The sequence below is a fragment of the Epinephelus fuscoguttatus genome, linkage group LG9 (assembly GCF_011397635.1).
Source record: "Epinephelus fuscoguttatus linkage group LG9, E.fuscoguttatus.final_Chr_v1".
NCBI classification, from domain to species: domain Eukaryota; kingdom Metazoa; phylum Chordata; class Actinopteri; order Perciformes; family Serranidae; genus Epinephelus; species Epinephelus fuscoguttatus.
In genome coordinates this window covers 18,342,494-18,366,362 of record NC_064760.1, presented here as the reverse complement: position 1 = coordinate 18,366,362, position 23,869 = coordinate 18,342,494, and the positions used below count along the sequence as shown (strand labels likewise).

Here is a 23,869-nt window from a genome sequence, read left to right as displayed (position 1 = left end):
TCCCAAAAAATGTTCCCACCGCTTTACCTCAGCTGAGCAGCTTGTCGAGAGGGAAACCAAACTACCACAGATGGAAGCTGGAAATTAGTTGTCAGTCTATGAGAAATCCACTGCTTATTGAGCTATATGGATCAGTAAGATAAGTATGTTCTGATTGCTTTGCTCTGCTACCATCTGGCCTCTCAGAATCTGAATTGGTCTTTATTTATATGTGTAATTCTGAAGTTGTGTTCACAAGCAAATACATGCTTTTTCAGGGTTGCAGTTTGAGTCTAGTGAAGAAGAAGAGGAGTAACATACTCCTGGCAGAAGGACCATGGACTGTTTGCCAACGGAGGCTTGTTTCTGTGCTGCTCTGCTTATGGTAGGTCTGACCTTAAAGCAGTTTCCTTTTACAGATTGCTAAAACTTTGACTTGACTCTCTAATCCTATCATTTCATTTCCATTCCACTAAATGTGTTTTTGCCACTGACAGGCTCTGATTGTTATTCTAGTGTCTAACCACTAATGGAAAACTTCCCTACAGAGACCTTTTTTGTTATGGAGTAAGATCCTTTTAGTTCAAGCAGAAACAGCCCTGAAATCAGCATCAGTAAACCCACCAAACTACATTTAAATAAACAGTACATTTTAAATCAATTGTGTATGGATCCAGAGTATTTTCACATCTAACCAAACCAGAGCTGGAGATTGTTGCAACAGTGGAAAGACGAGCCAAGGGGGTTTTGTGAACTTTATTTTGTTTCTGTTGACTGTGATTATTGTTTATTCAAATGGAGTCTGGTGGCTTTGACAATGCAGATTTCTAGGTTGTTTCTTGTTAAACTAAAAAGATCCTCCCCTGTAACAAAAAGGTCTATCTCTGTAGGGATCCTTCCCATAATGTTGTCAGACACTCTGTTTCAGTGTAACTCAGGTGTGAACACAGCAATCGCACTTGGGTGCACACCAAAACAACCAGACCAAGACCTTCTTGAAGAGGTGGTCTCGGTCTGGTTACAAACAAACTCTGGTGCGGTTTGTAACCAGTTTGTGATGAGAACATGTTCCAACCTCGATCTGAACCAACTGCAGTCACATGACACATTGTTTGGGTTAAACATGAGTATGTTACAGTCCTGGAGGATTATTAATGTGCACCTCCTCCTGTACTGCCTTAATATGCACATTCAACACATCCAATGCATCAAAACATTGTTTTCTAGTTGGAGCCGCGCCTCGTTTTCAAACTGTATGGTTTGACTAAAATGAACAATGACAGCAATATAGTCCACGATGACCAGCGCTAAAATCAACCTGCGTAGTTGTCCCTCCATTGTGACATTAGAAAGTGTCACATTTATCTTGCAAGTGTACTCTTCTTCAACGTTTTGTTTTTTCCCACATGGAAATTCTGGCCAATCAAGAGCAGCTTTCTCACGCAAGACATTTGATCTGGTCGACTTGTAAATGCTGCCGTAAACTGACAATGTAAACATGCCCAGAGGATTACATTGCAGCCTGTTTCACAGCTGCCAGCTGCAGCGGTCTCACTCAATACTGGACCATTCACAAAAGCTGTTGTTCCCATCAGTCACATAGACACAAAAACATAGGAAAATGGGGTCAAGGTTGAAAAATACCTACCTACTTGCCCTTTAAGTACAATATTGAGGTACTTTTATTTTACTCGTATTTCCAGTTTATTTTACATGATATCATGTACTGGTCAGTACACAAAATCTGCATAGTAAGTAACTCCTAAAAGTCTTATTTTCTCACAAATAAAAGGTAATTAGTGTCGATGCATATGGCAAACTTATGAACTTGCTTCAAGTATTTTCTATAACGTAATTTTTCATTGTTCTAGTTCAGCAATGTGCTTTATTTTTTTCTTCTTTCAAGCTTTTTTCTTCAAACAAGTTGATTTAAATCAACCTTAACAAAACAATAACCCTTCAATTAAACTACTGCAATGACTTGTAGGAAAACAAGGTTTTCAGGACCCCATTTTATATTATATATATAATAAAAATACAACCAAAGAAGCCATTTTTCTGCATAAAAAGTGCTTTTACTTTGATACTTTAACTACATTTTGCTGATGATGTTTCTGTATTTTTACATAAGTAGGACTTTGAATGCAGGACTTTTACCTTAACAGTGTAGCAACACTACTTTTACTTGGTAAAAGCACTGAATATCTCTCTCCCCCACTGATTATTTTACCTGTGTTTCATCAGGTTTGGTGTGTGCTGGTGCAATCGGAGCCCAGCTGTGATCAGACAGAGTTCTTACACACTAATGGCTCTTGTGTTGCCTGCACTGTGTGTGGGCCAGGAGAGCAGCTCTCAGAGGTAACACACACACCACAGAACAGTGGCAGCACCATGTTTTTCTCTTTTACTCTCCTTCCTTTGTCAGTCTCGCTGCTCAGCTCAAAGTCTTGATTGTATTTCACTCTCAGGACTGCGGTTTTGGAGATGGTGGTGAAGGCGTCTGTATTCTGTGTGAAGAGGGAAAGTTCAGTGCAGATACAGGTGTGGCGCCCTGCATGCGATGCACCCAGTGCAATCTGCTGAACCGCCTGGAGAGGACAGCGTGCTCGCCCACCAGTGATGCCCAGTGTGGTCACTGCCTCCCAGGGTGAGCCACACTTTACAGCACCAGCCGAAACACCAGTCACCTGATGAGTTCAAGCATTTGTTTTTGTGTTAAGTGTGTGAGTGTTGTTGTGTGTGCAGGTATTATGAACTCAGGAGCATGACTGGGGAAGTGGAGCTGCCATGTGTGCCGTGTTCCAGTCATGACACAGTCCATAAAGAGTGTTTGCTTTTGACAGCTCGTGGCTCTAAAGGAGGTAAGAACCAGAGATAAACTGTACAGACTGAATGACAATATTAATAAGCTTGAATAGATAGTTTTATTGATTGGTGAGTTTCTAGAGAGGTTGTCAGGGAAAAGTTATAACTCTTGTTCTCTTACAGAGAGTGCTGTCACTGCGTCATGGGGAGATTTCAAAGAACCCAAAGAGAAGAGTGAGTAACCCTGATGATTTTGACAAATGAATTCTTCCTTTTGACTCGGCTAATTTTGCGTTTAAATGAAGGAGTAAAAGAAGAAACATTTCCAATGGTCCTGATTGGTTCAGCAACAGCTTCCTCGATCTTCCTCATTGCTCTGCTGCTGTGGGCCGTCCTCCTGACTGCTGAGAGATTCAGTGAGTGTTTGACATCTCAGCTATTTCTCCCCATCTGTCTTTTGTTCATCTGACTAAATTTGTCCCACAAACACTTGTTGCAATATTCAGAGCACATTCCTGAGTATTGTCCCAGGCCTGAGGGACTGTTTCCTGCAGATGACCTTCAGTACACACCCACGTCCAGCCCCGTAGAGAGAGCAGCCGAACAATCAGAGGCTCCTTCACAGACACTTGTTCCAGCTCAAGATCCCCAGAGGTGCTTTGCAAACACAATACTGTTTGATTACTCATTCAATTAAACCCCGACCAGTCTCTCTGTAATTATTTACATTAATTCCATCTCTACCCAGAGGCCTGAACTCACTGAGCCATGACAGTGAGGTGCATCCTACTTCTATTGTGATTAACGTCACCACCAACATTAAACCCTCCAGGCAGAAAGAGGAGAACGTCACACAGGAGGAGAAGCAAAGACTCTGCTGTTCCATGGAGGAGGTAAAGTGGTGGCCCGCAGGCCTTTTGTGTATTTTCTAAGTTTTCTTACACCCCTTAAAATCGCAAAGGCCTCACAACCCCTCCATGAAGCTTTGGTGTCCCCTAGTGGGGGTCAGGACCCTCAGGTTGCGCTAAATAAAATATTTTGATGTTTCAAAAAACTCACTCCATGAGATAGCTGGCTTATTCATATTGTTTGAAATCCATGTGGTCAGTTTGTCACCACACAAACTAACGAGAACTGTGTTTACCCAAAATCACACACGCAAAAAAAGAAAAGAATAAATTACCCACTGTGGTATCTCACTGTGGAGACAGTTTTGGTTTTGTTTGTTGAGGTTTTGAGACTTTCACCAGTCAGATTTCTGCCATAACCTCAGTACAAGTGGGATGAATGGAATTTAGTTTGTGGTGAACAAAGGATAGAAGAATAGCATTTGAGAACCTTCCTTTACAGAAGCAATGTCCCAAATAATTTACAGACGTCACTGTCAGTCGTTTTTATGAAGACAATTCCTATATTGCCAAAAAAGTTGCAGATATTTATATATTATTACTGTATGTAAGCAGACCTGAAATCTTGAACATCATAACCACAAATCTGTGAGAGGGTTTATATGATGTATTCAAGAGTCAGACATGTAAACCAAACACAACATAATGACAGGCTGACTTTAAGATAATCAAAACACTGTACACACTCGAGTTTTAACTAACAACAGTTAACTATTTATTCTCAGTTGTATGTTTTGAGATTCTCTAATTTTCTCTGAATCTAGAAAATAGAAATAGTGACAGATGCCATAACAAGTAACAACAGACCTCAGTTATAGTAGATATCCAAACTAAATTATAGCTTTGTTTCAACATTTGGGGGAGACACAAATGAAACGGAGGGTTTGGGGCTCTGCCTCCAAAATAATGTGAGCATCAAACACCTAATTTCCTGCACTCTGGTGAATTTTTATGCACCAATTTGAGCCTTTTCTGCAGCAATTTCTTTAAACCTGCCAAAATAAAAGTCTGCTGCTACATTTACGTTTTTATTGTGGACATTCATGCACAAAAAGAGGGGTGCTCAAAGTGCAAAAAATAAAAAATAAAGAACAGCAGCAAAGATTTCAGGCCTTGACTATCATCAGTGTGGAGAAGTCATTATTTGTCAAGGGCTGAAACATTTGCTGCTGTTTTTACTTTATTCACTTTTTATTTTGTGCACTTTGAGCACCCCTCTTTCTGTGCACGGATGTTCTTAAATTTTTATTTTATTTTATTTATTTATTTATTTATTTTTTGCATTGATTTCCCTGTGTACCTTTTTGTGGCTGTCCAGACCAGTTGAATCAGAATAGAATCAGAATCAAATTACAAGTTGTCCAATGAAATTAGAAGCAATGCCTTGAAGTGCGCATAAAAACCCAGATAAGAAACAGAGAAAACAAACAGAACAAAACCAGACATGCTGCATTCAGTCTTTCCACACATAAAATTGCACAGTTGAATAAACCAGAGTAATCAGTGTAATAATAAATAAATAATATAATATATAATAATATAATAAATTAGCAGATTACAGCAGCAAAGGCTTAGTTCAACAAGGTTATGGCTCTGGGGAAGAAGCTGTTTTTGACTTATTTGTCCTTGATTTGCTGCATCTGTATCATCATTGCATTGGTGTGCGGGCATCTACTGGTTGTCCATTGTACTGGCGCACCCAAAATAAACTGTTGCCCTAAGTAAGCACATTTTAATAGCAGCCCTAAGACTTTTTATTTTGGGGGACAAATGCACATATTGTAAATACTGAAGGGGACGTGTCCCCTGGGTCCCCTACTGAAATCTACACTTAGGCCTATGTCAAGGACAGAAAACCAAGCATACATTATTTTCACATCACAACCTCGAACTAGGAATTACTTTTATGTATGTATATATATATATATATATATATATACATTTAATTTGATCCTGGAAGAATGACCCTGTCTTCTTTTCTTTGTTTATATCAGATGGAGCAAAAACTTCAGACGATCTGGGAGGTGGCTCAGGGTATGTATGTGCTACCTTTTTTTTGAAGATATATATAAATAGTAAATGTTTGTCCTGTGACCTCCTCATGTGTTAATCAGTCTACGGATGAGTTCAGGTGTTGGTGCTCATCTCTAAAGTCCATGTTTATGACTTTGTCCTGACTCTGTCCAGGTCAGAGTATCGACACCCTCGACTATGACTCAGTCCAGGACTTGTCCCTGATACTCGACTCTGCCGACAGCAAGGACACATTGGGGAGACTTGGGCGGTCTTTGGGTGTCCCACCTCAGGTCAACACCCATCTTCAAGGCTTCCAGGACCTCTTTCAGTACCTGCGCACCTCCACCTACACACTGCTGCCCCAGCTGGCCCAGGCTGCTGCACTCCTGCCTAATCCTGAAGTTGTTGCTAGGATACACAGAGCTGTTGTGACCACTTAGACCCTCAGGATGTGTTACAGTGACTTCAGCTGTTATACAGTGTTTCTGGGTCACTTTGGATGATGGCACTGTTACCAGATGCATCACCCAATAAGCTTTACACCTACTGTTGGGACACAAAGGCTTTCCTCTTACTGGGATTAATTGATTTTGAGTGGAAATACTGGGAATTAAACACCTTTGACAACTGATTGGACACTTTTCAGACACCTAATTATCCATTGTTGTACTTTATTTGTGTTGGTATCTGCTTCTGTGTAAATAAATGACTTATTTCTAATTGATGTCACATCATTAATGAAGCCAAATCGTGAGAAGAGGTCATTATTTGAGCTTTGAGTGTTAAATAACACAATATCCAGGTTGCTGCAACTGAACCCTACATGCGGTGTTACTTCCTGTTTACCATGTAAAATAGATGAGAGGCCCTCTGGCTAAAGCATGTGAGACAGACCAGGACAGAGGATACAGTGTTCATGGCGAGAGGAAGAACATAGAGCCCTGAGAAAATGTGTTATTCTCTCACTGGGAGAAGGTCGCCAACTGATCAGAATTTCCTTGATCTCCAGCGTTACAGATTCCTCAACACACTCAATCTGGTAAGGTTTTTAATTATATTAACATGACTATTTCTCTCTAAAGCAAATGATGAACCAGTTGTCAGTGAAGTTTACTGTCTTGTTAAAGACCAACAATGTTTTCTTTCTATTCTCTGAATCTTAGAAGTCTTATGAACAAACTTTACATCATGGAAGCACTTTATTGGTTTAATTGAACACTGTGGCCAAATGAAATTATCACAACTGTTTTATTATTTGGGTCTGAAACTTCATTTCTGCTGTTGTTAATATTTCTAATGGATGAACTTTCAGTTTAAGGCATGAAACATCCGCCATATTAACGCTAGAGGGCGCTTTTGGGTCTCACAGCAAATGTAGCTATGGTATTTTATCAGCACCCTGAGATCGTCTATTGATAAGATGAACCACCGCTAGTCACAGATAATGGCACACCTTGAAATTTTGCATAGTTTATGATCAAAATCAATGTATTAAATGTCTATGTAAGTGTAAATTGTGAACAAATAGGCTGCAAGTAGCGCAAAGAAATTACAGAAATTTACGGTGTATTTTAAGATATATGATTTATAATTGTAAGTTGGGGAGAACGGGGTTGGTTGTCACTTTCATTAGATCTCTCTCCTTAGATGGCACTGTTAAAAATGTTGGTACTTATTTTTTTTTTTTTTTAATTGGGGTCAGAGGTGTTTTGAATACATTTTTAAGATAGTTTGCATTTTTCATTTTTCCTCATTAACTTAACACAAGGACAACCAACCCTGTTGTGTGTGACAACCAACCTCATGATGAGGATGGTTGTCACAAGTGCACAAGACACATTTGACCGTTCAAATCTTTTGAATAGGATCCAATGAAAGTAAAAAAAAAAATAAAAGAAAGAAAAAAGTGTGACGATCAACCCAGTTTTCCCCCAGTGGGTGTTTTAGTTTCTTTTATGACTGATGTTAAGTGTTTACCACAGTGATGGCCTGTGGAAAGAAACTGTTAATGTGTGATTAAAAGCAAACAGAAAGGATTTGGAAAATGCTGCAACATCTCATCTAATGTAATTTTCTTGGAATTGGATGTGGAAGAGTTCACATCTTGGATGAACACTACTATGATGGTTTTAGATAAATAGAAAAGAAAAACATTAAGTTAATTTCTTTTCGATAGTAATAGGTGGCAAAATGATTTCATATTTAAATACTGTTTATTCTGTTTAAATGTGGAATTTCTTTCACAAATAATATACATATTTTTCTTTAAAAATAAGTTTTTAATGTAAGACATCTGCAGGTGACCACATCTGAAAACCAGTGTTGGAGCAGCTGCTTTGACGGCAAAGCTTTGCAAGTTACTTTATGCTGCAAGAAGCTGAACTACAGCAAAGCTACCCTCAGTAGAAATATAGTTTGGGTAACTGAAGCTACTTAGAAAAAGTAGTTCAACTACTTTGTAAAAAAGAAAAAAAAAAGATCAGTTTGATAATGTACATGTGATATGAAATTAGAAATGCACTCAGCTGGGTTTATGCAAAAAGTGCCAACTTGTTCACAGGTCCTAAAACAAAAAAACATAAGTACCGCACCAATGGTGTAAGGTAGTTACAATGGGCCCCAGTGAACACTATTATGCACTTATCGTCTTGTCACATGATCAGAGACTTGACATTGGATAACATCAGCATACATATTACCCAGCAATCATCACTGCATATCTGTATATAACAAAAATGCCAAAGAAATTCAGAAAACACTAATTTAATTTAACAATTTTGATTGCTGATTTATAGTTATGGAATAAGCATATAATTTTGTTATAGATGCTATTGACTATTGAACAAAAATAAACATGACAGAGATGGGTTTGGCTTTTTCAAGGACATACTGTATATAGCAAATGGTACTGTTTTTAATTTAATGGGAGTTCCTCTTGGAACACAGGCATATTTTCAAGGTGGCAATCACTCATAAGGGCCCATTCTCCACCCAACACATTGCTGGGGGGCCTGTTCTCTCTGTAGGCCCCCCATCTCACTGCCGAGTGCAACTGCACTGCCTGCCTGTCTATATATTTACACCCCTGTACCACACTATTCATGGCAATGTGTAAGGAATGTCAACTCCGGTTTTGTGTGCAGTGTCCATCAGTCAGACACCTTACTTCAGACACTAGAGTCCAGCTGGAGCTATTAGCCTCCACTGAGGAGGATGACTCAGTTAGACATGTCACTTCTAAAATAGCACGCAACAGCTTCTCTGAATGTTTGGTAATAAATAACAATAATCAAAACTTCTGAATGATTTTGGTCAAATTGGGTTCAATGAGAGTAGAGAAGCAGTGATGTAATAATAATAATAATAATAATACACAATTTAAATAATTCCTTTCCCTTTATGACCCTTTTTTGTAGTTTGAGTAGTTAACTACATAAAAAATGGCCAAAAAAGGGATTTAACTACTTTAAACACTACACAAATATGAATGTAGTAGAACTACCAGCAAGCTACTGCAACATCTAGTACATGTAGTTCATTACTCTCCAACACTGGTGAAACTTTGCATCCACACAGCAGCATTTTGAAGGCCATGTTCCTCCTCGCTTTCCCGTTGCTGGTTTCCGGGTCAGAGTGAGACCTCCTCCCCTCTCACCCTATCTTTGATGTCCACGTCCCCGCGGTGTCCGAGTCCTGCCGGCTGTGTTACGCGCCCCTGCTGTAGAAAAAAAAACACAGAAGGAAAACTTCATAGAAATGGCGGAGGGTGCTTCGACTCTCAAAGGCTTGCGAGCCCAAATGGGTAAGAAAAACCGTGGCAGTCGTGGTTATATCGCGACCTAGCTGTGTGTGACAGTGTAGTAACAACTTTCTAACGTTTGCTGCCAACTGCCGCCGCTAACCGGCTCATTTGAACGAGCCGAAACACGCAGAGCTTTTTGCGCTAGTAACGTTAGCTCGCTGTCCGGTTTATCTGCTCACAATGGATGCGGAAAATCTGCAACTTCTTCCCGCATTAAACGTTAAAAGTTAGATTGAATGTACCCACCGTAGCTGGTAGCCATGTTATTCAAATATAATACAAGTTAAACGACGTAAAGTACTTGTAGCTGATGTTAGCTAAAGTTGTAACGTCGTATTTTGTAGCATTGGAGCCGGTTTATCACGACTTAACTTATCTGGCGCCTAGCTTACCTAGCTTTGCTTTAGCTTCACTTTACCGCACTTTAATCACGTTTCATACCAAAGTGCTGCTGTGTGCTTGTTTGAGACTTGATAGACAAACTCTAAATGCGGTGTAATTGAAGCTAGCTGCACTGTAGCTGACATTTAGTAGCTTAGACTGCATCGCTCATCACTTGGGGATTATTGTCAAAAGTGATCATCTGCTATCTATCAGGAAGAGTTCAGGAAGCGCTTTGCTGTCCGTGTCTTTTGTGTTGGAGCTGACAGTGATCTGAGTCGATGTCTACAGTAGAAACAACTTGTTTTCTCCCAGCCAGCTTCACAGATCATCAGCAGTTTTGCAGCTTCCTGCTTTAACTCCTCTTATCATGTGTCAAAGTGGTCTTTTCTCTTCTGCATCCATTAGACAGTTAATGCTTATTTGTTGACATATGGCATAACCCCCTCCACTCTCCAGGGAGGGCAACTATAACAATGTCTGACCTGAATTTCAGATAAAGCTACAGTGTCAGACACCGAGCTCTGATAAGAGAGGCTGCAGCATACTTGCTTTTTGTTAATGTCTTGATGGGGCGATAAAGGAGTTTTGGTTGGAGCAGACAGTCCTCTGAAGCCAAAGGCACATTTTTTATAAGTATGTAGGCCAACTGCTGCAGCACAGTCTCTATCAATGCTTTGCATCCATGCCTCAGCTGGCCCCTTTGCAGACGCAGACATGGATGTTTACTGTGTCTGCATCTGCCGGCATGAATGCACAGTTTGTTATGACTTGAGCTTCAGTTGGGCTGACAGCTTTTTTAGTGTTTTAGGGTAAGAGGGAGTTTTCTGCATACCCAGTGTGGGTGTAGGCATGTTCTACTCCTGGCAACAACCGTATTTAGCCCATATTCTTCCTGTTTCCCTGGACTTTTCCACTCAGTATTCTCAATCTGGAATTTACATCCACCCCATTCTGTGGTTTTATGAAAATATCCACAACGTTTAGCATGATGTGAAATGTAGGAATCCAGGACTAAAAGGATGTCAGTGTGCTCGGCCTTCAGTCAGAGCAGAGGACTGACAATAATGAAAAATAACGCTAGGAATCTAGCATCCTGTCCATGGTCATTTCCACAAGAATGTGTGCAAGGATAAAATGTACCCTGCTATTATGAAGGGAGATCACACTACTGCGAGTCACACTGCAAGGTTAACCTGATCCTGGCTCAGCGACTGCTGCTGCAGAATTAAAAGCATGAGAAGTATTTAGGAACTAGTTGGATTTAACCAAAGGAGGAAATGGACCGGCCTCAATTTCAGCGTGTAGTTTCTTGAATCTGTCCACTCTGTTAGCACAAATGCTCCACCTCTGTTTAATTGCGACCTTTTCAATTGCCTGTGGGATGTGTTACAGTATGCGTGTGCACACACCAAAGATTTGAATAGCAAAACCTGTGAATTTGTATAGGCTGTAACTAAGGTCAGTCTCTCGTCTGAATAGTTGTGTTCATAAGGCATCAGCTGCAACGTTTATACTCATAATTATTTCTGGTTTCTTTTTGGATTGTTTTTCTTTCATTTCACATTAGAAAAGACTTGCGTGATGCAGCACAGCTACATGTACATACTCACCTTCCCTGCAAATGTTGGAGTACTGAGAATAGAATCTCATTCAGAGCCAGTTCCAGATTGTCCATTTATTGAAAGGTGATATCGCATGTTGATGCTGGTACATTGTAAACAACTATGTTACACTGGAACGCACATTAGCTATGAGACAGGGTGTCATAGTTTGATGTCGTACTTGAGGTAAAGACAACAAAAAGATGAGCTGCGTGGATTGGGGCGTAACAGGAAACAGTATTTGCCTTACATGGTTGGATGTTCGGCACTTTTTGTCCTAACTTGTTTCGGTTTGTTAAGGCCTGTAAACCAGATAATCATAGGTGTTATAGTCAAATAAATTCTAATTAGTCTCCTTTTTGGTATGTAACTAGTAATTCCAGAATACTTGTAATTAATTGACATCTTTTGTAGCATTTAAATGTTTGGGATATGTCTGTAGTGTCTGCCATTTGTAGAAAGACTTGACCAAATGTTTACTCAACATAGATTGCTTAGAAACCTAACTTAACCTGCACTGTAAGTACTCTGTTTTAGGATAATAAAGTCAAGCAAGAGCTCTATTGATAATGCATACTGATATGATCAGATCCCTCTAATGTCAGTCACCACAAGAGAATATGGTCCACCTGGAAGAACTCCCTAGGAAACTGGGATGTGTCATCATTATCCTGCCAGTACTGCAAATAGCCAAGGCTTACCTTTGCATGACCAAGTCTCGAGTAATCCCATAGAAGATCTAGTGTGTTTGTATGTGCATGCGTGGGTGTGTGCATGTGTGTGAGCGTGCATCAGCGGTGTTATCTGAGGACCTGGAATCTTGAGCCAGCGATGGGAAGCTCTGTGTGGCCAAGAAGGTTGATGTTTTTGTTGAAGGAGAGTGCCACACAAGGTGGTTTAACTTGTTGTGGACAAAAGTAACCAAATAAGAGGAACTAATTGCTGGTTTAGGTTGTGAATTAAGCTGTTACAGTGTTTGGTTGGGGGTAAAAATCCCGACATGCTTTGAGTACTCAGTGGCAAATGGCTGCTCAGCCTGCATTATACAACACAGACACTTCCTGTGCAGCAAGCTTCTTAATTGTACCATGCAACAGGGCTCATTAAAGGCTGCAGTTTGAAGGAGGGAAAAAACAGAGCACTAACCCACTCTTTACTTCCCTGCTTTACCAACATTGTCTTGGTAACAGTAATGCCTATAGATCCTGCTTGTTAATTAGAGAACCAGCATTTGATCAGCGTTAGCATTTGGCTAGAATTGTTATGATGTAAGGCAGGCTGGCCTGTTTCCTGTTAGCGTTTTTTTCTGGCCTGCAGCGTCGGGTCATCTCCAGCCCCCCGGGTGGTCTTTACTGCTGTCATAATAAGTCATCAGCCTGGAGGTTGGACCACATCAGATCAATATGTATGCTGCACTCAGAATATTTTTCCAGTTTTTTTGAGCAGCATCGACTACCTACAACTTCAAGATGATGTATTAATCTGTATATAATCAATCTATATGTAACCAGCTGGATTAATCCCAGACTAGAATACATCACTCAACTACATGCTGACTATTTTTGATGAACACATGATGATAAAGTGGAAGTAGCTCAGTCTGTCCACCGCAGACTAGATCTTCTCTAAACTGTTGCCCCACAGTACTGCCTATATTTACCTAAACAATTGATTATGTAGCTTCGATAATGCCATCGATCAATCTGGTGTTTAATTATAAGCCAGGTTAATTACTAGTGGTTTTGTCTCGCTGACCTATTGAAGTGTTTGGCCGAGTCGGTCGATGCAGCAGCAGCGGTGATGAATGTTAATGTGTGCAAATCTCCATAGTGATGGAGTGATGAGAGACAGCTCGTCTGATTGGCTCTTCTCATTTCCATGAGCACATCTGGCTCTCTTGAGGCTTGTTGGGAAAACAGCATCTCTTTGGCTGTCTCATTGAAGCACATTAATCACCACAGACGTGTGTGTGTGTCTCAGTAGAGAGTGAATTCATTTTATTCCAAGATGCTGTTTCTGACTTGGGCTTATTTTGCACTTATTTTAAACAGTTAGTTCAGTGTGTAGGTAAATCCACTGTGGTTGTGACAGAAAGGCTTATTAAGTTACATAATACAACTTTACAATAAATAGTCGTGCTCCTAAAGAAACAGTCTGCATGATTTTAGTTTAACAGTTGTTACCTACTCAGCCGCTTTGCTTTTCTGTCTGCTTTTACTTCCCTCTTAAGACCAGAGAATGCAGAATGAAGTCTAAAGCTTGTCATCTTGTGAGAGACGGTCATAGTATTGAAACTGAATATCTGTGTTCTCAACTAAATTGTTTACAGGAGTTTTTGCAAGTTAATGCTGTGTAGATTTCATCCTAAATTTACTAATTGTTCGAGTTGTGCCGATACCAGTATCGGAAATGCCTCAGATTGAAATGCTGAAATTGGGTATTGGCGAGTAAGCAAGTCTATGCATCGATCAAATACCATATGATTTGTTAATAAACTTCAAAGTAATTTAACATCCTTTTAAAATGGCAGTATTTCTTTAAATCAGTTCTCCCTCTCAGCTCTGTAGCCTACACAGTAAGTTGCACTGTGCAGTCACCAGCAACTACTGTTGTAGAGCGGTGAAGAAGAATTGATTTCCGCTAAATAGTGTAACGTTAGGTGTTAGCAAAATGTCAGAAATATGGCAATATTTTACACTGAAAGTCCCAACTGCACAGTATGCAAGGCTTTAGTTTGGAGGGGTTAAACAAGTTTTGCAAATTCTAACACAGGCCAAAAAATAAATAAAAAATTAACAGCTGTTAGGGATTGGACGATGTGGCCATAAAATAATATCACAATATTTCATGGTGTTTTTGTGATAACGATATTCTTGATGATATGACAAAGTAATACAAAAAATATTATTGATTTAAGAGCATATCATTACAACAGAATAAGTGATATAGTTTTACATGTCAACCCAATAGTTAGGCGATATTTTTCTTTTTTTAGCAAAATCCTAAATGATTGAATCGGGGTTTTTTTCACCTGGACCTTTATGCTTTGCCATTTCTCCTCTAATCATCACACCGTAACCCTTTGACAGGCTGTTATGATACCACAACTATCGCACGTTCACATATATGTAGTTTTTGTCAAGCCAAAGTTTACATTACCAAAGATTCAGGTCAAAATCACTTGACGACACTGAGAGGTAGAGAGGCTGTGCTGCTGCCAGAGGAGCCACTGAATGAGTTCCCTATGAGCGGTAACTCGTTAAAAGAGTCTGAGAAGTCCGGGGCTGTTCATAAAACATTCAGCACGCCACAGTTTATTCTACACTATTGAAGCTGCTCCTCTTTTTGGAACCACTTCAGAGTTGGTAATAACTTTGCTTTGAGCCATGCTAGTTGTTGCCGTGCCTAACAATATGACGCCAATATGTCAACAAGTCTATCAACAACAAGTAAATAGCCGTCAACATTTCTTTTTAAATACAATGGTATGGGATCAGTACTTGGTATTGGCCGATTCGCAAGTTTCAATGTTGGCATTGGTATCAGGAAAGAAAAAAAGGTATCAGAACATCTCTATATGATGTCGTTCCCAATATATCATTGTTGACATACTGTATGATGTTCCACCAAAATGTAAAGTATTTGTTGCTTATAATTTGACATATAGTCTGATAAAGACACCTTAAAAGCTTTGCTGGTCTGCTGTTGTTATTTAGCTATGAGTCATCTCATTTCAGAGTCCATGTCTACCCTGATACAGACCTAAGCATGGTTGAGGAGCTCCTCCATCATGAGCGGCTGCATGTATCACTTAGCAACAGAGTGCTTAGCATTAATTCATTGCATCTTTTTTGCCTTTTAAGGTGGAGAGAAACAGGAAAAGACTGAGATTTGATGTGGAACAAAGAGTCTGTGTTATATTTAACATTTCAGTTACATGATCTGCACAATCGATTGCTCAGCCATCAAATTTCAATTGCTTAGCATCTTTTTTCTGGAGAGATCAATATGTTTTGACTTTGGATTTGTGATACAGTCATGCCCTAGAACTAGATTGCCTTTTCCCTGAATATAGATCAGCTTCTTCCTCCCACAGTGCCCGTCTGTTTTTCCTGTCTGTTCTCTTGAGAAAAGAAGAATGTTTGTGTTGTCAGAGAGGTAATAGCAGTTCCATCAGTGTCCCAAAAGTCCATATGTTACCTAACCTTAAAATACAGTGATACTCTGCTTACCTGCTAAATGAAGTATCTGCTTTGAGGTCAGTGTATTCTTTGTGGGATTGTATGATTCATACATACATACATATACAATTTTATGGCACAGAATTGCTGAGTCACTGTACTCTTTTATTGACAAGGCTGTTAAATGTGCAGTCAGATCACATGTATTTTTTAATCAACGCACCATTTAGCCGACTCACCAGCGGGGTTGAAGACTGGAGTGATGTGACCAGTACACTTCCACTGGGCATTAGCTGCAGACTTTGACCCTTATAAGCTTCTTTGAATGGAGAGCATCGATGCTGCTGCAGAATACAGATAATGAGTGCATGACTACTTACCCTGTCAGCTCTCTTTGCTCTGTCCAGCTCCTGGTAACCCTGATATCTGGTTTGTTACAGCTACTTCAGATTGGTCAGAATCTCTGTGAGAGTTAGTAATCAGTCTCATATGGTCTGTCTAGATGCCCTTTTGTTTCTTATATTTTCTTGGCTGCACTAATAAATCTTCCTGTGGTTCAAGGGCACAAATTGGTATATTCATATTAGTGAACTAATGTTATCTCTCAATTTGTTTGTGTCATCTGCTCTGCTTTCCAGAGAGTTAGGCAGCAGACTGTAGAGTCAATTTCCATACAAATAGGACAAACAGCAATTGGTGCCTGTGGTCTGCACAGCATAAATGTTTTCCATACAACTCTGAAAGATGTTTGACTTTGATGACGTCCAGTAAGCTCCTTCCTGTAACCATTTTAACTCACTGCGGCTGCTTCTTTTGAAAACAAATGTCTATAAGGCTTCACTTTCTATAGCTGTTTCATAAAGCAGCCTTCCAGTGATTTGCTGGTTGAAAGTATTTATTGTGAAGAAGCAGAAAATCTGTGGTTGCATTAGCCTTATCTGTAAAGACTTTTCCAGATTTGGGTGGGAGAGGTGGCAGTATTACAGAGAATTTGAAAAAACTGTGGGGCTACTTTGTGGGAATAAAGAGCAGGAATTTAGGAGAGAAGAACAAAACTACAGTAGTCGTTGACAGTGCAGTCATCTACTGCTTGGAGGTTGCACATGATGGTGACTTGGCATATCATGCCACAGGCAATGAGGCATTTCTTATCTTGTCTCCCCTCAGAAAGATTAGGGAAGTAGCATTTTAGTGCTATAAGTTCATTTGATCAACACTGGATTTGCTTTTCTGTGACACATCATCTGGCAAATCAGTGAGAGGTTTCATTTTGACAGGCAAATCTAATCTGTAGAGTTCTTTTCCACCTTGTTGTGTCATACATGACCTATGATTTGATGTCCATTCATCCAGTTGATTCAGTAACGTGATCACAATAACAGTAATTTTGCTAGAAAGTTTAATTAACTATGTGCAAATGTCAGTGATGGAGACAGTGAGAGACTTTCAGAATCAGAGCACAGTTGGGAGTGTTCATTGGTAATGTGAATATCACATGACTGACCATCGTCCTGCCACTTTGTCAGCAGTTCTGTAATGCTGAATACACACCGACACAGAAGGAGAAAGGGCTGATAGCAGGGCGCATAAAGCTTGATCACGTCCTTGCTGTTTCCTTCCTTCCTGCTCCTGTATCTCCTAAGCATAGTTCTTTGGCTCAAGAAAGTGCTAATGATCCTGTGGTATACCTGGTGGGATAGTTGATGTATTTGCTCCCTTAAAAGCATGTGTGCAACCCCAGCCGACCCCTGACCCCTGACTCATGGTATGACAACAAAATGCATTGCATCATGCAGTCTGACATTTTCTCTCTGTGGTGCTATAAATCATATCCTCAAAGAAAATAGTCCAGAAAAAAAAACGCTTACTGCAAGCACAGGATGACCTGAAATCTGTCCTATATTGATTTTATTTAATAATTGGAATGGTGTTGAAGCAGTGTGCACCTCTGGGCGTATCAGCTGTATACCAGGAAGCTCACGAGGGTTTGATTTCTGACATGTTTCTCACAGCAGCCCATGCCCTCAGAGCTTGCCACAGAAAGCAGTGTATGGCTGGCTACAGGGTTGACCATGAGCGGGGGGTTATGTCAGATGGCTGAATAGCTGGATTGTTCTGTAGCGTCAAATCCGTTGGATCTCTCTAGAACTGGCATTCCTATGGAAAACAAAGCACAGAGAAAAACGGCTGATTTGAACTTGATTGGTTCAGAGTACCCCAAGCAAACGGTTTCCTAGATATTATTTGATATGCTTGCTCTGACATGATGTGACTATCATTCTCTGTGTGTAAACTGTGGGTGTCTGTGTGTTTTCAGCTGCAGCTGCACAGGCACAAGCCGAGGAGCGGCGCAGCCTGTCAGGGAACAGCCCTACAGGACCTACAACCAACACATCAGCTAAACCTCAGGGGAGTAGGCCAGGTAAATGACACCACACCTTGACACAGAAACAGATTGGTTCCCACAGATACTGCCCTGTCACCGTTCTATTGTCTTCCATAATCTGAACCATTAGATGCAACATAATCCACTCCCACCACCCTGTCAGTGTAGCTTCACTGCAGGTAAACCTGAGTCATCATCTTATTACTGTAACAGTTGACAAAGCTCATTACTAACACTCGCATGCATATATCTTGCCTGCCTGATGCAAAGCTTTTGTACCACTATGCTGCATTGTAATCCTCCTCCTGTGTTCTCCGAATATGTATTGCTGCATATGTTTTACCTTTTAACCACATAAACACATGTACATGTATGCAGTCATCGACGGTGCCGCGCTTAGAATAGACGACCGACTGCGAGTGGCAAAAGAGAGGCGAGAGGAGGCAGAGAGACAACAGGGTGAGAGGGCGATCCTAGTTTCTGTGTGAAATTATTTCAGCCTAAGACAACACACTAATGAGTGACTTTTTTCTCCTGCGTGCTTGCACATGCTGTATGTGCGGGCAGCTTTGCGAGACTCTCAAATCATGGAGCGGGAGCGCAAGGCCAAGATGCAGGTGGAGCGTCAGATGGAGGAGCGTCAGAAAAAGGTTGAAGAGCAGCGAAAGAAGGAGGAGCAGAAACGATTGGCTGTGGAGGAGAAGAGGAAGCAGAAACAGGAAGAGGAAAAGGTAGCTGCAGCATGGGTGTAATCCTGAGAGCATCAGAGCATTGCTTGCTAATGCTCAGTTGATTTCACTCTTGTAATTAAAATAATTAAAATTCAAGTTTTAGTGTTTCCTTAATGCATTTTTTTTAAAAGGAAAGTAAGATCATTTTGAATAAGGGCAGTGTTCAGGGGATAACACTACAGTTATTCATTCATTGTAGAATGGTTATGACATCATCAAGTCTTGTCCTCTCTGCTTTTGGTTTAGGGATGAATGTTGCTTTGTTTTAAATGACTTGCATATTTCTTTTCCTCTGCTCCTGTAATTCTGCAGGAGCACTATGAGGCGGTGATGCGTCGAACACTGGAGCGTAGTCAGCGACTGGAGCAGAGGCAGAAAAGATGGTCCTGGGGAGGACTGTCCACAGACTCAGATGGACGGACAGGTAGAGGCCCTTCTCTCACCCTTTCCTTCCTGCTTCTCTGTTCAATTTGACTTTCATCATCCACTGGTGCAGCGAAGAGCCTGATGAGATACAATTCTTTAAAACAAGACATGAATGTGGTCAAGTTCACAATGTGATCATATTTCACCACAGTTGGCGTGAAATCAAGCCACCACGTACATGAAAGCATTTTAAAGTTATATTTTTTTGCCAGCAACTGATGATAATGCCAGTGACACTCTTCGCTGTTTTGTGGTAGATGTGCTCTCAAGCTGGTATTGATACACATGACAGTCAGATGTGGTTATTCAGAGGTAGTTGCAGTCCTCTCTGTTTTTGTGGTTAAAAATGCTAAAATCAAGTTGCAAAAGACTGAAGCGATTCGCACGAGATTAACTTCTGCTGCCATATACACACATTTTTGTTGAACTGCATCTCTGTCATTTTAGGGGCAGCTTTAATAACTCAGCCTTGTTATCAGTCGTGCATTAATGCATAACAGAATTTTGCTTGTTAAGCTTGTCAACTTAACAATTTCCAGTCTGAACCTACCAGCAATGTTGAGGTTTGCTTCCAGACTGTTAAAGTGGAGAGCTTTCAACAACCAAATTTAGTTTAAGTTGAAAATAATATCAGGTATTGCTAACAGTATTGTTAGCTGTCAGCAATAATGCAAACCCTGTTCTGTTAGCAGGAAAGCAAACTCATAAAATCCAATTTATTTACTGAGGTCTGATGAACTGTAATCTGTCACGCTCTCACTCTCACAACACCACATGCATGTGATATTACTTGACTTCTTAACAACTAACACTTAAGTAATAAACCACAATGATCTGCAGATATCTGCAGAACATAAGAAACTTTCAAATACACGTGTCATTTAAATTACATTGTGTTTAATTTGTAAGGCTACCAACTGATGACTCTTTGGTGCCACAATAGTAAATACTTAGGCCAGAGTATTTATTGCTTTAGGCCCTAGGTGTAAACCAAAGGCTGATGGCTAACAGCCAAGTTTCGCCTCTTCTTTCTCTCCCAAAATGAAAGATGTCCCTCAATATCTTGTATTTTATTGCTCTTCTCTGAGAGCTGTCTTTTCCCTCAGGAGACTCTGATGCCAGCGCCTCATCTCCAGTAACTATAGTTATCTCCCCTGCCTCACCAGAAAAGCCACCAAGGAGTCGACAAGGTTTTGTTTGTTGATAATTTGCTCACCGATGTAGCAACACTGCATGGACTGGCACTGTCACCTGAGATAGCTTGGTTACCCTCTATGCTTCCCATCAACCCCACCTGCAGTCTAACTGGCAGCTTTTCACTAACAGTTATGTGTATGGGCCCTGTGTTCTGAATGCGCCTTGTGCTGGGAGAATAGCTGGAAGTGTAGCTCTAGGTTTTTCACTCACTCACACTGTCGAGCACTTCCAGGTCACATGGGCGACTTTGCATGGAAGCCCAAGGCACTAATATCACAACTGGATTCTCTGGCGTGGGTCATATAAAGCTGATGATGCCCTCCTCTTCAGAGTGGTCAAATAGAAACATCTGTTATTTACCACCATGCCCAGCTCTGAAACCACAACAACTGTTATGGTTTGTTTAAAATGTACATTATTTACCATGATATTTACCAGCAAATTCATGCTGTATATCATGTTTGCATCACTAAATGTGCACTGCGTCAGTAGCACGTTAGATCAATGGGTTAATGGGATAATATGTCAGCATATATAGATCTTATGTAGTTTGGTTTTAGGTATATCAGTGAAGCAGCACACCACATTTAGCATACTAGGGGTGTTAGGATCTTGCAGAACCTTGTACTCCCTCGTGTGCACCCAAATGCCCTCTTTCGTCAGCCAACCTGTAGTGTAAACCCCGCCTCCCATGTCTGTCTCTCCTCCTCCCTCCTAGTGGACAAGCGCTCCACATCCACCATGAACCTGAAACAGCCGTCCGAGGCTGGCATCAGCAAACGCCTATCCTCCTCCTCTGCCACCCTTATCAAATCTCCCGACAAAAGTAAGTCTCCTCTCTTCCCTCCTTCCACCCCCCCCCCACCCCCCCAATTGGCTCCTTCTCCCCCGTCCCTCCCTCCCTCCCTCCCTGCCTCCTGGCATCCCGTCCTTGCATTCCTGTGCTGTGTCTCAATCAACATAATATGTCTCAAACAGTGTTATAACCCAGGTAAATGTAATTCTGTGATAATTCATGTGTTGAAATCTACCAGTTGACAAACTGTAGATAATCTGGCACAAACCCACCTTCTCTTCCAACTCTTAAACCTGACGTGAACTCTGACCCCTGTGCTCTCCATATCCAGGGTTTTACACACAGGTTCGCTGGAGCACTGACAGACTGGTAACAATTGCTTTAGCTCTCTGCCTCTGGTTCCAGCTAATGATAACGTAGCATGGCTTCTCAGTCCATTCATTATGCAGCTCCTATGAAGCACTGAATCAAACTGTCAGAATCAGAAGGGGTCACATTAGCCTGTCACAATATTCGTAAGCATATTTTGATTCACAAGTATATTTGATTTCTTCTGAAAAAATAATCAACACAATCAATTGATTTGCATTTCTCCACAGTTTCTATGGGTTGCCAGTGCCATTTCATCATTCAGATCAATTTCTCTATACCTCTCAGTGTGTTTAATATGTATTCTTTTCCTTTTCCTAGGCCTGTGAATATATTCTAAGAAAGTCTGAGAGAGACTTTGTGCCATTCACAAGAGAGCGCTGTGTAAATTTACCATTGGGTGTTTCATCACTGTCTCTCAGGTGCTAAGCCGAGGAGTTCCTCTTGTAACCGGTTGCCTAACAATGGCAACGCTGCTCAGGCCAGTAAGGAAGACGGCAAAAAGCTTCAGGTGGAACAGACAGGTGCAAAAGATCCCCTCTCCATCCTACACTATACTTTTATAACAAAGATGGTGTATAGTGCACAGTTCAGAGCTATGACAGCCACACAGCAAGCTGATGGTTTAAACACTCACAGCTATTAATACTACAACAGAGGATCTGGATTATGTCCTAAATTATCATCAGATGGGGCAGTTACTACTCTCCTCTGTGTACTACGCATTATCTATTAAACTTGGACATCAGCTGCTGTCTGCCCGAGCCTGGTGACTCACATAAGGCCAAATGAAGTGCACATGACTTGCAGTGTGTCTTTGGGGATTCCTTGTTGACGCCTTCCCAGTGCTGCTTGGCTATAACTCCACTCTCATGTCCGTAGGCCGTTCCATCAAGAAGAGAAGTTCCTCCCTTACTCGAGTAAGTGTGGGCAGAGCACAGACCCCTGCCAAGCCTGATAAGGGGACAACGGACGATCAAGGTGGCAAGCATGAACAATCGGCAATCTTTTTTTTTTTTTCTCATGCCCCTATCTGCATCACTCAGGCCTCCCTTTTTTGAATAACAAGCATGTTGCTATGATGTTAACAGCTTGCTAATTCTGAATTTGCTCGGTTTTTAAAGCCTTATCGATTCTGTCGGTTTGGGGGATAACACTCTCACTTGGCTTATTTCAGTGTCAGCAGCTATATGGGTCTTTAATATGGCCAGTTCTTCGTTATATGTGCTCCCTCCTTCTGGCTCTGTTCTCTTCTATTAAGTCTTTCTCGCAGACTGCCGAATTACCCCCAGGCAGCTGCTAAGCCTCTCTAAACTGTTGTGTCTCTGATTTACTGGGAACACTGTGCTTGTTCCATGTGTGCCATAACCCTTCTGCCGTCTTAACCCTACCAGATCCTGTCCTGTGCCATGTTTCTGACTGACAGCTTGACTTGTTTAACCTTTATGTGTTGTTTTCTATCCAAGTGACAACCCAGGAATGGCTTTGTTGTGTGCTGCGTCTGCGCTAACACAGTGCATTGTTTTGTTGTCACAAAGTGTTTATTGTTTTCTCCCTCCAAGATGACGTCATAGCTGGATTTAAATCGTTGGGCTCGTGCTTCAGTGTGGTGTGTGTCAGTGCCATCCCACCGTAGCACCCCCAGAGTACACAAATGACCACAACAGCTCACTGCAGTCTGTGTTTTGTCATTAACCACCAATGCTTTTGTTTGTCCTATAGCCATGTCAGTATTTGTGCAGATGATCTGATGTGAAATGTTCCTGTTTTTGTATTTAAATGTTTGTTCTGTGTGGTCAGCCTAAACAGATAATACAACACAACTACCATCAGTCATACTGACTCAGTACCTCTGCCAAAACAAAGCTCACACATGCACCATTTCTTCATAACAAAACCATATCTCAGTCTAATAACCCAGATTCTTAATACCTGGGTGCTGAGCAGCGAGCCGTGTTGCTGCCGTGCTCCAGGGGCTAGCACTCAACAGCTAACAAACAAGTCTGTCTGCAACAGATGTCTTCTCAGTCAGGGGCTCCAAAGGGAAGTGTGTGACTCTGTGCTCTCCTTTTGAAGAGCTAGAATTGAGGGACATGTGGCTAAATCAGCCGGTAAACACTTAAACTCTTCCTCTGGTATGATTTCTGCTCTGTAGCTGAGGTAGCAACAATGGTGTAAATGGGGATTGTTAAATCTTTCATTCCATGGAAGCAAGAGCTCTTTGTTTCTGCTGTGAAATTAGTGTCCCTCGTACATAGTGCTCTCATAATAAGTTACTTGTTCAGCAC

General features: G+C 41.0%; 2 protein-coding genes across 10 annotated transcripts in view; both read left to right on the top strand.

The window, feature by feature from the left end:
- The first annotated feature begins 2,461 nt into the window (after nt 1-2,461).
- On the top strand, nt 2,462-6,350 carry LOC125894928 (tumor necrosis factor receptor superfamily member EDAR-like). Its single transcript, XM_049586631.1, has 8 exons — nt 2,462-2,626; nt 2,725-2,840; nt 2,968-3,018; nt 3,090-3,200; nt 3,291-3,438; nt 3,533-3,677; nt 5,687-5,726; nt 5,880-6,350. Exons 1-8 carry the CDS (start codon nt 2,535-2,537, stop codon nt 6,146-6,148), a joined length of 972 nt encoding a protein of 323 aa, XP_049442588.1. The 5' UTR covers nt 2,462-2,534; the 3' UTR covers nt 6,149-6,350.
- Nucleotides 6,351-9,392: 3,042 nt separating this feature from the next.
- map7d3 (MAP7 domain containing 3) overlaps nt 9,393-23,869 on the top strand; it is a 32,789-nt gene continuing 18,312 nt past the window's right edge. For 4 of the 9 annotated variants that reach the window (XM_049586625.1, XM_049586624.1, XM_049586622.1 and 1 more), the window contains exons 1-9: nt 9,393-9,510; nt 17,994-18,098; nt 18,441-18,521; nt 18,630-18,793; nt 19,106-19,217; nt 20,326-20,409; nt 21,135-21,242; nt 22,004-22,105; nt 22,464-22,562. In XM_049586625.1, the coding sequence (XP_049442582.1) occupies nt 9,465-9,510; nt 17,994-18,098; nt 18,441-18,521; nt 18,630-18,793; nt 19,106-19,217; nt 20,326-20,409; nt 21,135-21,242; nt 22,004-22,105; nt 22,464-22,562 (901 nt within the window). In that variant the 5' untranslated portion in view covers nt 9,393-9,464. The remainder of the gene's footprint in view (nt 9,511-17,993; nt 18,099-18,440; nt 18,522-18,629; nt 18,794-19,105; nt 19,218-20,325; nt 20,410-21,134; nt 21,243-22,003; nt 22,106-22,463; nt 22,563-23,869) is intronic. The other 5 variants (XM_049586627.1, XM_049586626.1, XM_049586623.1 and 2 more) reach the window with 4 other exon arrangements.

Coding starts and splice junctions, on each gene's coding strand:
- LOC125894928 (XM_049586631.1), top strand. CDS start 2,535: ATGCGATGCACCCAGTGCAATCTGCTGAACCGCCTGGAGAGGACAGCG. Junction 3,019..3,089: donor CAAAGAACCCAAAGAGAAGA/GTGAGTAACCCT, acceptor GTTTAAATGAAG/GAGTAAAAGAAGAAACATTT. Junction 3,439..3,532: donor CCAGCTCAAGATCCCCAGAG/GTGCTTTGCAAA, acceptor ATCTCTACCCAG/AGGCCTGAACTCACTGAGCC.